The sequence below is a fragment of the Zosterops lateralis genome, assembly GCF_965231275.1.
Source record: "Zosterops lateralis genome assembly, chromosome: Z".
NCBI classification, from domain to species: domain Eukaryota; kingdom Metazoa; phylum Chordata; class Aves; order Passeriformes; family Zosteropidae; genus Zosterops; species Zosterops lateralis.
This window is the reverse complement of record NC_139800.1, coordinates 7,420,807-7,434,441: the sequence shown is the minus strand read 5'-3', so window position 1 is coordinate 7,434,441 and position 13,635 is coordinate 7,420,807. Positions and strand designations below refer to the sequence as shown.

The 13,635-nt window shown below is 39.6% G+C and overlaps 1 protein-coding gene across 1 annotated transcript in view; it reads left to right on the top strand.

The window, feature by feature from the left end:
• The first annotated feature begins 2,376 nt into the window (after positions 1-2,376).
• The window catches only part of ARSB (arylsulfatase B), a 64,426-nt gene continuing 53,167 nt past the window's right edge, over positions 2,377-13,635 (top strand). Inside the window, exons 1-4 of the mRNA XM_083884603.1 lie at positions 2,377-3,563; positions 6,442-6,628; positions 8,874-9,064; positions 9,627-9,834. Of these exons, the coding sequence (XP_083740729.1) occupies positions 3,261-3,563; positions 6,442-6,628; positions 8,874-9,064; positions 9,627-9,834 (889 nt within the window). The 5' untranslated portion in view covers positions 2,377-3,260. The remainder of the gene's footprint in view (positions 3,564-6,441; positions 6,629-8,873; positions 9,065-9,626; positions 9,835-13,635) is intronic.

The following is a 13,635-nucleotide window of genomic DNA, read 5'->3' as shown; positions in this document are numbered from 1 at the left end:
AAAAGTAGATAAACCTGAATAAATGAGGTGGGGGAAGGGTTCAGCAGCTATTGTAGTTTCCCGTCACTTCTTTTCGTTACAGATTGAGATATGGTGTTGCCTAAACTAGTGCTAAGACACAGCAAGAGGAAGTGAATAAGAGGAAGAATGTTTGAGTATTGAGTTTTAGGAGGGCTTCTAACCAATCAAACAGAAATACCGGTGTAGAAAGACTGGTAGGGACTTCTTTAGAGTCTTTCTCAATCTCATCAGCTAACAGAGGAGACACATCTGCAATGAAGTGAAAAAATGACAGTTGGTCATCTAGGAAATTTTCTGAAATACTCAAATCAGGATATGTAAAAAGCAGTTTTCTCAGACACTTTTGTTTTCCATTTTCCTATATTTACCCATCTCCAGAGTTTTTGCACAGCAGAGCAGATGTTACTATTTTGGTTCCAAGTTTCCATGTGCTATAGCAAAAAGTGTGCAGTCCATGCTTTGTATGGAATGATAAATCCACACTGATACTGTAACCTTGTGTGTCACTCTAATGACTTCTTTAATCACTGATCCCAAAATGACACCCAAATTATTCAACCCCAAATTCGGAAAAAATAAACTGTAACATCAGAGACTGAACATAGACCATTTCCTGGATTTATTATTTTGATTCAAGTGAATACTATCTGAGAGAAATAGTTTTTTTCTGACTAGGATTCCAATTCCCTCAACTAGTAATAAAATAAATAGAAACCCAAAAATACTAGAAAATACAACAGGCAGCAGCACCCACACTGTGACTGTGCAGTATCTCTAGTACATATTTAAGACAGTTCAATGTAATGTTTTAACTTCAGGCAACCAGGTTATTGTTCTAGTGGAATAAGACAACCAGTATAAAACTTTTGATGCTTCTCTACAAGGAAATATGAATTGAGCTACATTTGAAAACCATGATAACTCTGGAAATATGAAAGGTGAATAGAAATTATGAATTTTGTTTCAAAATTTCTTGTTTCGCCAGCACTGTGTGGATTTTCAAAGTACTTATTTTGAGAGAACAAAAGGGAATGTGCTAACATTCAAATGGAGATTCACCTCTAATAAGGACATGGAAGAAGTTAGAAAAATGAACAGGTCAGTGAGACATTTGAGACTGGTCATGGGATTGGAACAAGAAACAAGAGAAATAGGATCTTTGCAGCTTTTGAACAGTATGAATCACATTTCACTCATAGTCACACACCAGTTTGCCAGTGATCCTGGAATTTACTTCGTAGAAAACTGACTTTAGGACAGTACTGTTGCTTCTTGTTCCAGTACTGACTGTAGATTGTTGTACCTTCTCATTGCAGAAAAAAAAGCTGACATCACTTATCATGGCTGTTGTTTTCAAACCAGCAAGGAAACCAGTGGGATTTAAGAAAAACTAACCTGGGAGCTTCATAGGCTTATCCACTAGACTTCATTAATACAAGCAGGAACTTTCTTTCTATAGAGACTTGTAAGGAAATAGTCAGGAGCAATATTTGGCTTTCTAACCAAGAAAAACAAATTTTGATGTGGACTGTTCTTTTGCCTGTTACCAAATGGCTATAAAAACTTGGGAATACATGTATTTACCATTCCTGCTAAATGGGAAATATATGGTTATTTCATCTTCCATCGGACGCTGAAATTTATGTGTAGTCCACAGATGAACAAAATTGACCAGAGCTGACAGCTACTTCTGTCCTTTCACTCTCTTAGATTTTACATCAAGATTATAACTAAGGTAGTGGTTATTTGCAATATTGCTTTAGACAACTACATGGTTTGAAGAAACAGCCCCATTGACATTGCTGCTATTTCTGTGTTACTTCACTTCCTTCCTACACTGCAACAGTCACAAGCGCCATCTTACAGCCAGACCTCGATCTAGGAGATTGAGACCTAGACAAAATGGAGAGAAAAAAAACCACTAAGCTGCTCATGATTTTGCAAGTTGTTGGGCGTTGAAGGGAGAGGGAAGACACGTGGGTCTCACTTGTGCTTGCGTGTATGTGTGCATGCACTAGCAGCTGAATCTGACAGGAGAGTTTCTCCAACAGGAATAATGAATTGCTGCCTTGCTCAGCTCAGCTGCATCTTCAGTGATGGTTGCAACTTGTTTTTTATAAGTTTTTGTCCTGCACATTGGCCAGGCATCAGCAAGGCCACGTGTGTGTTGTCTCACTGTGCTCACAGACAGAATAAAGCTCTGTAGGCAGTAGTATTAGAGATGGATGAGCTGCTATGAAGGCAGAACTAACAGTCCAGCTAATTTTACAAGGATGCACTCTCGCCTGTCATAATGTTGTACTGACTTCCTTAAACCACAGACGACTTGAGACACAAGCTCGCACACAGCTCCTCGGTTCCTCTGGGAAAGGCTCCGAGGTTTGCACCGGGTGTTCAACGCAGGAGCTGAAGCAAGACAACACTGGAAGGAACCACCAGCATCAGCGGGTTACACACCTTGCCAACACTGACAACACCTTCACAATTTACTTTTTAAGAAGAAAAAAAGAAAAAAAAAAAAAAAGGAAAAAAAATAACAAAAAAAAAAGAGAAAGAAAGAAAAAAAAGAAAAAAAGAAAGAAAAAAGAAAGAAAGAAAGAAAGAAAAAAGAAAGAAAAAAGAAAGAAAAAAAGAAAAAAGAAAGAAAAAAGAAAGAAAGAAAAAAGAAAGAAAAAAGAAAGAAAGAAAAAAGAAAGAAAAAAGAAAGAAAAAAAAAGAAAGAAAAAAGAAAGAAAAAATAAAAAAGAAAGAAAAAAGAAAGAAAAAAGAAAGAAAAAAGAAAGAAAAAAAATAAAGAAAAAATGAAAAAAGAAAGAAAGAAAAAAGGGAAAAAAGAAAGAAAAAAGAAAAAAGGGAAAATAAAGAAAAAAAAGAAAGAAAAAAGAAAGAAAGAAAAAAAAAATAAAGAAAAAAAGAAATATAAGAAAGAAAGAAAGAAAAAAAAAAAAAAAGTGCACTGGCTTAAAGCTGCACCGGCATAAAGTTGCACCGCTCCCGCCTCGACACCTCCCAGCCCGGCCCCCTCAGCCGGGCCCAGCACATCCGAGGCCTGCCCGCCCCGCCCGGGGGCCGCGCCGTTCTCTCTGCGGGCGGAGCCGCCTCTGGGCGGGCCCGGCTCTGGGCGGGCTCGGCTCGGCTCTGGGCGGGTCTCTCTCTGGGCGGGTCTCTCTCTGGGCGGGTCTCTCTCTGGGCGGACCCAGCCGGGCCCGGGCCCCGCGGCCCAGTTCCTGCTGGCGGGGATGGCGCGGCGGTCGGGCGGGCTGTTGCGGTGCTGCTCCGGCCGGCTGCTGTTCCTGTGCCTGTTCCTGTGCCTGTGGCTGTGCCTGTGCCTGCCCCGCCCGGCGGCGGCTCGCCCGCCCGCCCCGCACCTGGTGCTGGTGCTGGCCGATGACCTGGGCTGGGGCGACGTGGGCTGGCACGGCTCTGCCATCCGCACGCCGCGGCTGGACGCGCTGGGGGCGGGCGGCGTCAGGCTGGAGCGGTACTACACCCAGCCGCTGTGCACGCCGTCCCGCAGCCAGCTGCTCTCGGGCCGATACCAGGTAGGGCGGGCTCTCCCATCCCCGCCGCGCTGCCCGGGGGTGCTGCGGGCGGTCCCGGATGGATTCCGGCGGGGTGTCTGTGGGGAAGGGGATGCGCTGCGGAAACAGCTGATCTGGAGCCCAAACTTGGCTTTGCCCTGCGAGCTCGGGAGTTAAATAGACACGGAATGAGTGCGAATTGCTCTGTTCCAGAAAAGCCGAGGTGCTCTCTGTGCTTGGATTGACAGGCGCGGCGGGATGTCGTGGTGGGATATCCCTGCCCGAGCCGTCTGACTCCGGGATGTTTTTCCACTGGACGGGCACACGGTGGACACCAGGCAGAAGCAGATCAGCATCACTTGTTCAGTTTTTGCAACATGTTTTCCAGTGCAGCGCCCAGATGCGTCACAGGCTGCACAGTTCACCTCCACCTGGTACAGACCTGGTACAGGAGGTGTGGATGTTGTGCATCAGGGAGTGCACATAGACTGGTCATTAGTCTGGGTGTCCAGATAGTTCGTAGCCATTATCCTGATTTTTCTCACTTCTTTCTTTCTTTTTTTTTTTTTTCTTTTTTTTCTTTTTTTTTTTTTTTTTTTTTCTGTTTTTCTGTTTTTCTTTTTTCTTTTTTTCCTTTTTTTTCTCCCAGTTGTACAGGTGTAAGATTTGGGCTTTGTAATACTGGTATCATTCTACCCTTTCCCATCCTTTTTGCCATTTTGGCAGAAGCATGGGGAATGGGGAGCAGGGAAAAAAAAAAGGTATGGACATGCAGCATGGATAGAAGGAGGAAACTCAGAAAGGGTTAAGTGTGTTTCAGAAACTTCCCCTCTGTCTCAAGAAGTCCTGCACATCTATGTTAACCATAGTGATTGCCAAATAAAGTGCTCCGAATGAAAGAAGATAAATGTCATCCTGTATTAGTGGATGCTATCTCTTGTTGCAGGGAGGTTGTTCTAGGTGGTGCTCTTTCCAAGCAACATTTGTCCTGTTACTGGAAATTCCAAGAATGAATAACCCTTTAAGCTGTTAAATAGGCTAAATAACCTAGTATTTTAGGTTAAATAACCTGAAATATTTTTTCATAGTGACTATTTTAAAAATATGGTTCATAGTCTGAGTGTGCTTTCCATCAAATGGGCCACTGCTGCATCACATCTTAAAAGAGGACATTGAAATTACCTATAGTTCAGTCTGGATTTAAATTCCTCTCATACATCTGGCTTGGTAGCTTAATGGTCTTTGTGTTGACCTTGTTGCAGCTGAGTAAAATGATATTAGAAAATAGAAGTAATTTTTTTTTTTTAATACAGGAGAAATTCTGTGCAGCAGTAATTATGCAGCAAATAATTATATTATGGAGCAAATATGTGAAATCTTTTTAAAAATTGTTTTACCATGGATATGATTAACAGTTGCTTAGAAACTTTGGAAAGTAACCTAAATCTAGTCCTCTCTGGAGCTGAAATTTTGGTAGTCACCTTGCAATCCATATGAAAGATAAGCGATGGTATTGGTGTAAGAAAGTGATAGATCTTTTTTTATTTTATTATTATTTTTATTTTATTATAATATAATATTATAATAACTATTTTTATAATTTTATTGTGATTTTATTATTGCCTCCTCCTCCTTTTTCTGATTTTTCAGATGGAGTGCAAGAAATTACAATGCTTTGATGGTTTGTGTCATTCTGTATGTTAATATTTTCTGTAATACAACCTTTAAAACTATTTTAAAAAATTTATATATAATATAAAATTTATACTATAATTTAAGTTTTGGAACCTCTTTGTTCAAAGAAAATGAGGAAGTAGTAGGCCTTTTAGAAAAAGGCTTTACCCACTTGCCTAAGATCAGGGCTTACAGGTTTTAAAAGTCAGTTCAGAGTGTTGCTAAATTTCAAACAATGCTTTGAAAGTTAGAAAGGTTAAAGCTTGCTACACTGGTGTGCTTAGTGCAGTCATAAGATCTGGTGTAATCTGCTCCAGGGGATCTTGGAGACTTTGTGCTTTGACACACACAGACTGCTAGAAATATTTAACATATAAACAACATATATATACTTGTATACAGGTGTTTGCAGGCCTAGGTTTAGGGTAGTGCCTTTTTTATTGTGGAGAAGACAGGGAAGTTGACAAAAGCCAGCTTATAGTATCAATAATTGAGGAGCTTCTTTATATCAAGCATGATATACTACTCAAAGTATTGTTGTCAGTGATGGATTTTTTTAAAGAAATACAAAATTCATCATTTAGGAAGACTGGAAACTTTAGTAGAACAATTAAATATCAGATCTAGTCAGTGTAAAGCTTGTGTCATCCCCATATCCAAATGCTTTCAATAGTGCTTGTACTCATTCAGAGCATGCAAATAAATATATGTGTGTATATATAATTTCCATTTAGAAGAGTAATAGAAAAATAGTTTTCTTGTATTGACCTTTCCTCCAGTGACTATTCTCTGATACAGGCAAAAGCTTGACAGCTTCACCTGCCATCTGCATTTTTGCCCATTTCAATCCCATTTAAAATCCCTCACTCCGTCTCGAGATGTCTTCAAACCATAATGATAATTCTTACCTGTTACATTTCTAGCTAAAAGCATAAAAGGCTTTTTGTTTGTTTGTTTTGAGTGTTTTGGGTTTTTTTTTTAAACTGTGCTTGATTTATGCCTGGGGAGATGTTAGCTCTTGCAGTGCTATTTTCTTGTTTTCATCCATGCAACCCCTGCCCTCCACCTGCAGCTTCCTCATCATCTTCAGTCTACACTGGTAAAATGAAGAGCCCTTAAAACTAATCCTAATCTCTAATGCAGCTGTGCTTCTTTTTGGGCCTGCTTATAAATTTACCTGAGGGCTGCACTGTAAGTGATCTCTCACGTTTCTTTTCTCTGCTAGATCCACACAGGTTTACAACACCAGATAATTTGGCCATGCCAGCCCAGCTGTCTGCCACTGGATGAGAAGCTCCTCCCAGAGTTACTTCAAGAGGCAGGATATGTCACTCACATGGTGGGGAAGTGGCATTTGGGGATGTACAGAAAAGAGTGCCTTCCAACTCGCAGGGGATTTGACACTTACTTTGGTAATGGTTTGGTTTAACATGGATAATAAATAGAGTGTTAAAAAGGATTGAAAAGAGTGTTAAAATTCCCCCTTCTTGTAACAACAGCAGATGTACTGTTGATTTAGAAGTAAACCTGTACCTGGTAATGCATATTTCCAAAGTATCACTGCTTAAAAAATGATACTGCCTTAAATGTATGAAGCGTTACATCTTACTGAAGAAAGTATCTGAATTGCTGTGTGGCTCCAAGTAAGGTATTTCTCTCTTATTATTTTCACCCCTCCCTCCTTCCCAGGGTTAACTTTTTACTCCAAATTCTCGGTCTCCTACCTACAGCAGTGCAGGGGAATAGGAAATGGGAGTTACAGCCAGTTTGTGTAGCTTTGGTTTTCCAGAGCTGGTAGTGAGATGGTGTGAAAGCCTCTGTAAAGTAGTATCCAAAAAATCACAAATTAGGAAGTGAAACTGTCAGACTTAACAATAGGTTGTCCAAATGTGAGTGCATTACTTGCAGACCAACTTGTAGCTACCTGTTGTCTATTGTTCCAGGTGTGGTTTGTGCTCTTTTCCCAGTATTAATTCAGCATACGTTAGTTTTGCACAAATGTCATGGATGTTATGTAGCTTGGGCTGTCTCCTGTACAACTTGTTCTGCACAGCACTGAGCTCAAAGAGGTCCATCTCCACTTGGTTGTTTTTAAGACACTTATCTTGAATTTGAATTTCAAAATAGTTCATTTCAAGGCAGAAACCTGCACTGGTCTTGTCTAACCTGAGGCTTAAATGAAGAGTGTGACTGTGCTATGTGTGTGTCTTTTTATAAACTATGTTAGTCCAGACATTAGGTGGGAAAAACGGTTCCCTTAGATAATTTACTTCTTTTCATTCTTCAAGGAGCTCAGGGCCATGGTTTCACAACTGAATTAAGCTAATATATGTGGATTGGAATGTAATGGCTCATTGCTCAAACATTTGTGCTTTCTCCCATCCCTTCACAGGAGCTTGGGATCTTTTTGATGGCATAGGTGTAGATAGGCTGCTGTTCCTTGTGAAATCTCACCCTGGGACTGAGCAGGTTTTTAATGCAAGAGCCTGAGGACAGGCTGGCTCTGAGTACGGTTTTTGGGTGCCCAATATGACCTTATTTTTCAGGGGATAGAGTGGTTTAATATCCTGCAATGCTCCTGTGATTCCAGTAGGCATCGATTATGGTTAGTGATGTTTGATTCCGTGGCACACTTGATGCAGTGTCCCCCAGTGGGCATTCAAAATGGAAAAAATGCAACATGTGCCTCTGAGTACATTGATATAAGCAGTCTGCTATAAAATCATTTCATCTTTTGAAAGACTACCCATTTTTTCCCCCTAAAAATACACTAAACATTTATATTGTATTTAAGATAACGTCTCTTTTTCTGTACGTTTGTTTTTGCAGAAATTACTAGCTGCAGCTGCTGAAAAAAAATTTAAGTAAATTTCTTGTGTCTTGGATTTTTGTCCCAAGTTCTCTTTTTGCAGAACATAAGACTATTTCAGATTCATTTGTTTTTTTCAAGATATTGGGGGAGAAATCTAAAATCTAATTTAAAATGTAATTTTTGAGATTCAAGTGATTTTGAAAAGTTTTATTTGTGACTGCTAAAACACAAGGGCTGTCCATACCTAACTGGCTAGCCCTAGCTAGGAGCAAATCTATACATGTGGAATTTTTCCTTTATTTCTTTTGGATATCTCTAAATTATAGTGTCTTCTCTTCACCAGCTGGTGTCAGCAGTGGATCAGAAATTACATTACAGCAGACATAAAAGATGATTTGTACTTGAGTATTTTTTGAATAAATGATTTAAAAGATTCCAAACTTTCCAATAGAGGTGGAAGTTTACGTCAAAATACAAACACAGAGAATCATACCACCAAAAATCAAACTAGCTCATGGCTAGATCACTGCCTTGGCTCACAGTGCATTAGTTTAATGCTTGTGGACATCAGACTATAAATAAGAAGTCATTGAGCTGCTTTCAAAATGTTTAATTTCTTTTGAAATTACAACTTGCATCAGCAATGAAAAGCCTATGAGATATTAAACATTGAGCCACTTAGTTGTGTCAGGGGTACCACAGTAGGTGGTCCAGGGCTGAAATAGTGTTTTAGCTCAAAACCACAGATGTTTTGACATTTATGTTTGACTTCTTTTCTACTCCTGATGTATGTGTTTCTGTGACACGATGTCAGCCTGCTCATTTGAGGTCTTTTCCTGTTCTAGGCTACCTCCTGGGCAGTGAGGATTATTATAATCATGACCGCTGTGTCCTCATCAAAGCAAAGAACGTGACACGCTGTGCTCTGGACTTTCGAGATGGAGAAGAAGTTGCAACTGGATTTAAAGATGTGTACTCCACAAATTTATTCACAAAAAGAGCTATAGATCTTATAGCCAACCACAAAACTGAGAAGGTACAGGCAACAGCTGCTGTTCTGATAACTTCAGCATTAAAGAATGTTTTCTAAAAATTAATGAGATATTAATAGAGAGAGCTGTGTTTGAGCTGTAATTCAGACCTGTTCTAGCATAGAGCTAGATGTGAGAAGTAGCACTGGTGAAACTCCTCTGCTGCCAAAATCAGTTTTGACTGCATGGTCCTGCATGGCCTGGCCTGCTACCCTTCTCCATTTCTTTTATTATAACACAATTAATAATTTTTTCGAAATGGTTTAGCAAATAGTTTGCACTTCTAAAAAGAGAAGGGAGGTTTATAGCAAGAAGTTTAATAGAAAGAAATTGTTAACAATTGTGTTAAGAAGAAAAGATACATGTGATGTTTTTCCATAGTTTTTCAAAAGTAATTTTTCAAAGCTTTCTTAGTTTATGTGCAGAAGTTAGAAGATATAGAAGTTGTAGAAGGAATCAAAACTTTCTACTTGCATTGTTGATAAATAAGGTCTGCTTTTGCTGCAGTAGCTTTTGCACTTACTATTTTATGTTCAACTAATTTCCATTCTATCTCTTCCACCCCAGCCCCTCTTTCTCTATCTTGCCTTTCAGTCTGTGCATGAACCTCTCGAGGTCCCTGAAGAATACTTGAAACCATATTCTTTTATAAAAGATGTAAAGAGACGCCATTATGCAGGGATGGTGACTCTCATGGATGAAGCAGTAGGAAATCTTACTGATGCTCTGAAAACATATGGTCTTTGGGACAACACAGTTTTTGTTTTCTCTACTGGTAAGTTCCTACAAGTTTTCTTTCAGCAGCAGCTTTGCTGCAGTGTCTAACAAGCTGACTACAGAGACATCTGGCCCCTCTGTCTTTCCTCTGGATATTTTCTGATGACAGAAGGGTGATGGAAGTTGAGCAGGACTTTAAGGGAAACAAGGGTTTCTCTCCCTTCTCTTAGGGCTTTTTTTTTTTTCTTCAAGCTTGACAAAAACAGCTCTGAAGTAGTATCTGTGCAAATGGGAGATGCTGCTGGTGGTGTAAAAATGCCTTTGTAAAATCTGAGGAGTGCAGTGGAGTTAGAAGCATCCTACTTTACACTGCAGTTACTGAGGGTCTGTCAAAACTGATTCCTTACTGAGAGCTATCTACAAATTTATTTCTTCTGAAACGGTCTGTCCTGTCTGTGAATTGCCACAGATTGCATGAAGCACAAATAGCCAGACAGCAGGCAGTTTGAAGCCAAAATTGTTTCTTTCCCTAACTTTAGGGTAGCATGTAGTTTTTGTGTCTTTCTTGAAGTATTTCACTGGCATCTTACTCCCCTGAAATAAAGGTCTGTTAATAAAACAGCTGAAAGTATGATGAGCAGTCTAGTCAGCCAAATTGCAACCTAAATTTTTGTGCGTACAGGCACATGATCCGGATTCTAGATTATTAGAGTAATGCAAATAATACATTGCAAAGCAGTCTCCTTTGTTTCTAAATTAAGAATGAAACAGAACCTTTTTGAAATACAGCTGCTTGGCTGGGTTTCAAGAACGTATTTGCTCTTGTTTGATTGGAAGTGGGAAGTAACCTTTCAATGCATACAGTTGTTCTTTTGTTCATGCTTCACCTAATAGGGCTGTCAAAATGGCAGATTAATTTTCTGTGAACACTTCAAATACAAAAAAACAAAAAAACCCCAAAAACCCAACTACAACAAACAGACAAGCAAAACAAGGAAAGAACCAACCAAAGTTTGATGAAAATGCACTGATGATGATGTGTTTTGAATTTAGCAACTCAGAATCTTGGAATTTCATTTTGAGTCCAAACCTGTTTGCCTTATGATGTTACATTTGCATCCAGGTTTTGTCTCTAGCAGGATTTGATAACTCTTTTATGCCTGTTTCTGTTTGGAATGTTTTTATATTTAGAACTGAAAGTAAGCAAAGACATGTGGAAAATGATACTAGTATTTATTCCATATGGAAAAAATCCAGTCTTCAGTGATGGGGCTTGGTAGAGTTATTTCAGTAATGTTTGTTCAGTACATTGTGGAATAAAACTAAATATATCTGAGCTAGAATTACAAGGTATGAGTGAATTAAAAAGACAAATTTCTTTTTTCATTTATGAAGCATTTATTTTTCTGAACAGTGACAGTCCACTGTGCTTTTTAAACAGTGATCATTTTGCAATCAGTTGCAGGTATGTTTCAACAAGAGTCAAACAATCAGGAGAATCAAATGTCTACCCTCTCTAATGGGACTTAGAGAGGGTAGTTTAAACTTCCAGGAGTTATATTTAATATAATTAAAATGCATGGAAACTGGACTTAAATCAGGCAGGATTTAAGCAGGTGCCAGTGATTCAATTTTTTTTCAGTGTTCTCTCTTTACTTCACACAGTTGTTCTTTACAGGCATAAAACATTGCACGCAATAAGGACCCAGTTTCAAAAACCAAGTGCTACAACCATTAAACATTTTTAAAAGGCAAAAAAAGGAAAAAAGTTATTCCATTTTTCAAATTATTCCATTCCAATTTTTTCCGAATTATTCCATTTTTCTATATTTTGTTTAGTGCTTTTGCAGGTGTTGGGTTTCAGAATGGACATTAGAACATGGTTGAAAAGAAACACACGGGAGTCTGCAGCTGAGCATCTTGTGCAGAGAGCTGTGTCAGATCTCCCTGCACAGCTTCCAGGTCCTTTGGAACTCAGAGTCCTGGAGTGCACTGGTAGCTGTAATATGAGCATATGATTATAGTGTGACTTGCCTTCAGCTCTTGAGGATCTGTCTGCTTGAAGAAGTGCCTTTCCCTGCCTCAGGTGCTGTTCTGGCACTGGGAGACCCTTATTTTGCTTGGTGGGACACCGCAGGGAACACACACTTTCCTTTGTGGTCAATTACTCTCTCCAAGAAATATCTTCCCATTTTGTGGGATTAAGAATCAATTTAAGACTGCAAGGGAGAATTTAGGGAATGATAAAGTTTATCCATAAGGTTAAGGAGCGTGGTTAAAAATACAAAATCATTGTACTTGCTCAGAGGCATTTGGGGGTGCTGCTAGGAGAGAGGCTGGACATGACCCAGCCATGGGCACTGACAGCCCAGAGAGCCAAACGTGTCCTGGGCTGCATCCAGAGCAGTGTGGGCAGCAGGGCCAGGGAGGAGATTCTGTCCCTCTGCTCTGCTCTGCTGAGACCCCACCTGCAGGGCTGCACCAGCTCTGGGGGCCCAGCACAGGAAGGAGATGTTGGAGCAAGTCCAGGGGAGGCCACCAAGATGATCCAAGAGCTGGAGCACCTTCACTGTTAGGACAGAGAGCTGGGGTTGTTCAGCCAGGAGAAGAGAAGGCTCTGAAGATACGTTACTGCAGCCTTTCAGTACTTAAAGTAGGCTTATAAAAATATGAGGACTGTTTTTAAGAGGACCTATTGTGAGGGGACAAGGGGTGATGGTTTTAAACTGAAGTAGAACAGATCCAGATATAAGATATATTAGATATAAGGAAGACATTTTTCATAGTGAGTTTGGTGAAACACTGGAGCAGGTTGCACAGAGGGGTGCTGGATGTCCCATCCCTGGAAGCATTCAAGGTCAGGTTGGATAGGGCACCAAATAAGGTTATGTAGTCAAAGTCTGCTCATTGTAGGGGGGTTGTACTAGATGACTTTTAAAGGTCCTTTCAAACCCAAACCATTCTGTGAGAAAAGCACTCTCTGTTTTGTTAGCTGTGTGAAGCCTGTAGTCTTTGTGTCAGAATTTTCTGCACCCAAAAAGTGGTCAAGTTCACTTTTCCTGTCAAGTGAGGCAAATCCAGTTTTCCTGACAATATCTTATCCAACTTGCTCACTGCAGACAATTTAGCACCTTTGATAAAGGTGTTGTTGAAAGTCTGTAGAGGAAAAAGAAGGCTCTACTTTTATGGTTTATTTTACTGGATTCATTACTATTTCCCTTTCAGTTGAGGCCAAAAGTCACACTCTCATGTTTGTATCTCTCCATGCTTTAAAAGTCCTTAAAAGAATATTTACAGGTAGTCATTTCATGTTTTGTACTATGGCAAGTAACATTGCAACAAACATAGTATTCTGACTACTTCCCTGTGAAGAGTTGACTGTAGATCTCTTTTAGTGGGTACATATTTAAAACTCATAGAATATGATGCAATCTTTGATCTTGTGATAGTTCTTTTTAAATTATTATTACACTTTTTCATGTTTCTTCCTATCTGTGATGGTTCAAGAGGGATTGCCTTGAAAACGCCAGTTGACAAGTTGAAATACTGCACATTTTAAAAGAATCTTGTGAAATGTGTAGAAGAACTTCAGTTCCTCTTCAAATTGGCTTGATGGAGATACCAGGATAAAAATACAATTTCATTATGTTTGGCCATTAGCACAGTCTGACTTCATCAGTTTGTCCTGTAAATCAACCCTCTGGTGTCTTTTTGAGCAGATAGGCTATTTCTACAAGTCAGTAACAAAAAGGTGAGCAGATTCATCATACCATTGTATGTGGTGTTATATTTGTGTATCAAGTAGTAGCTTAAAAAGTCTTGACTGATTTGATATTAAATACAATTTGCTTCTATGGGC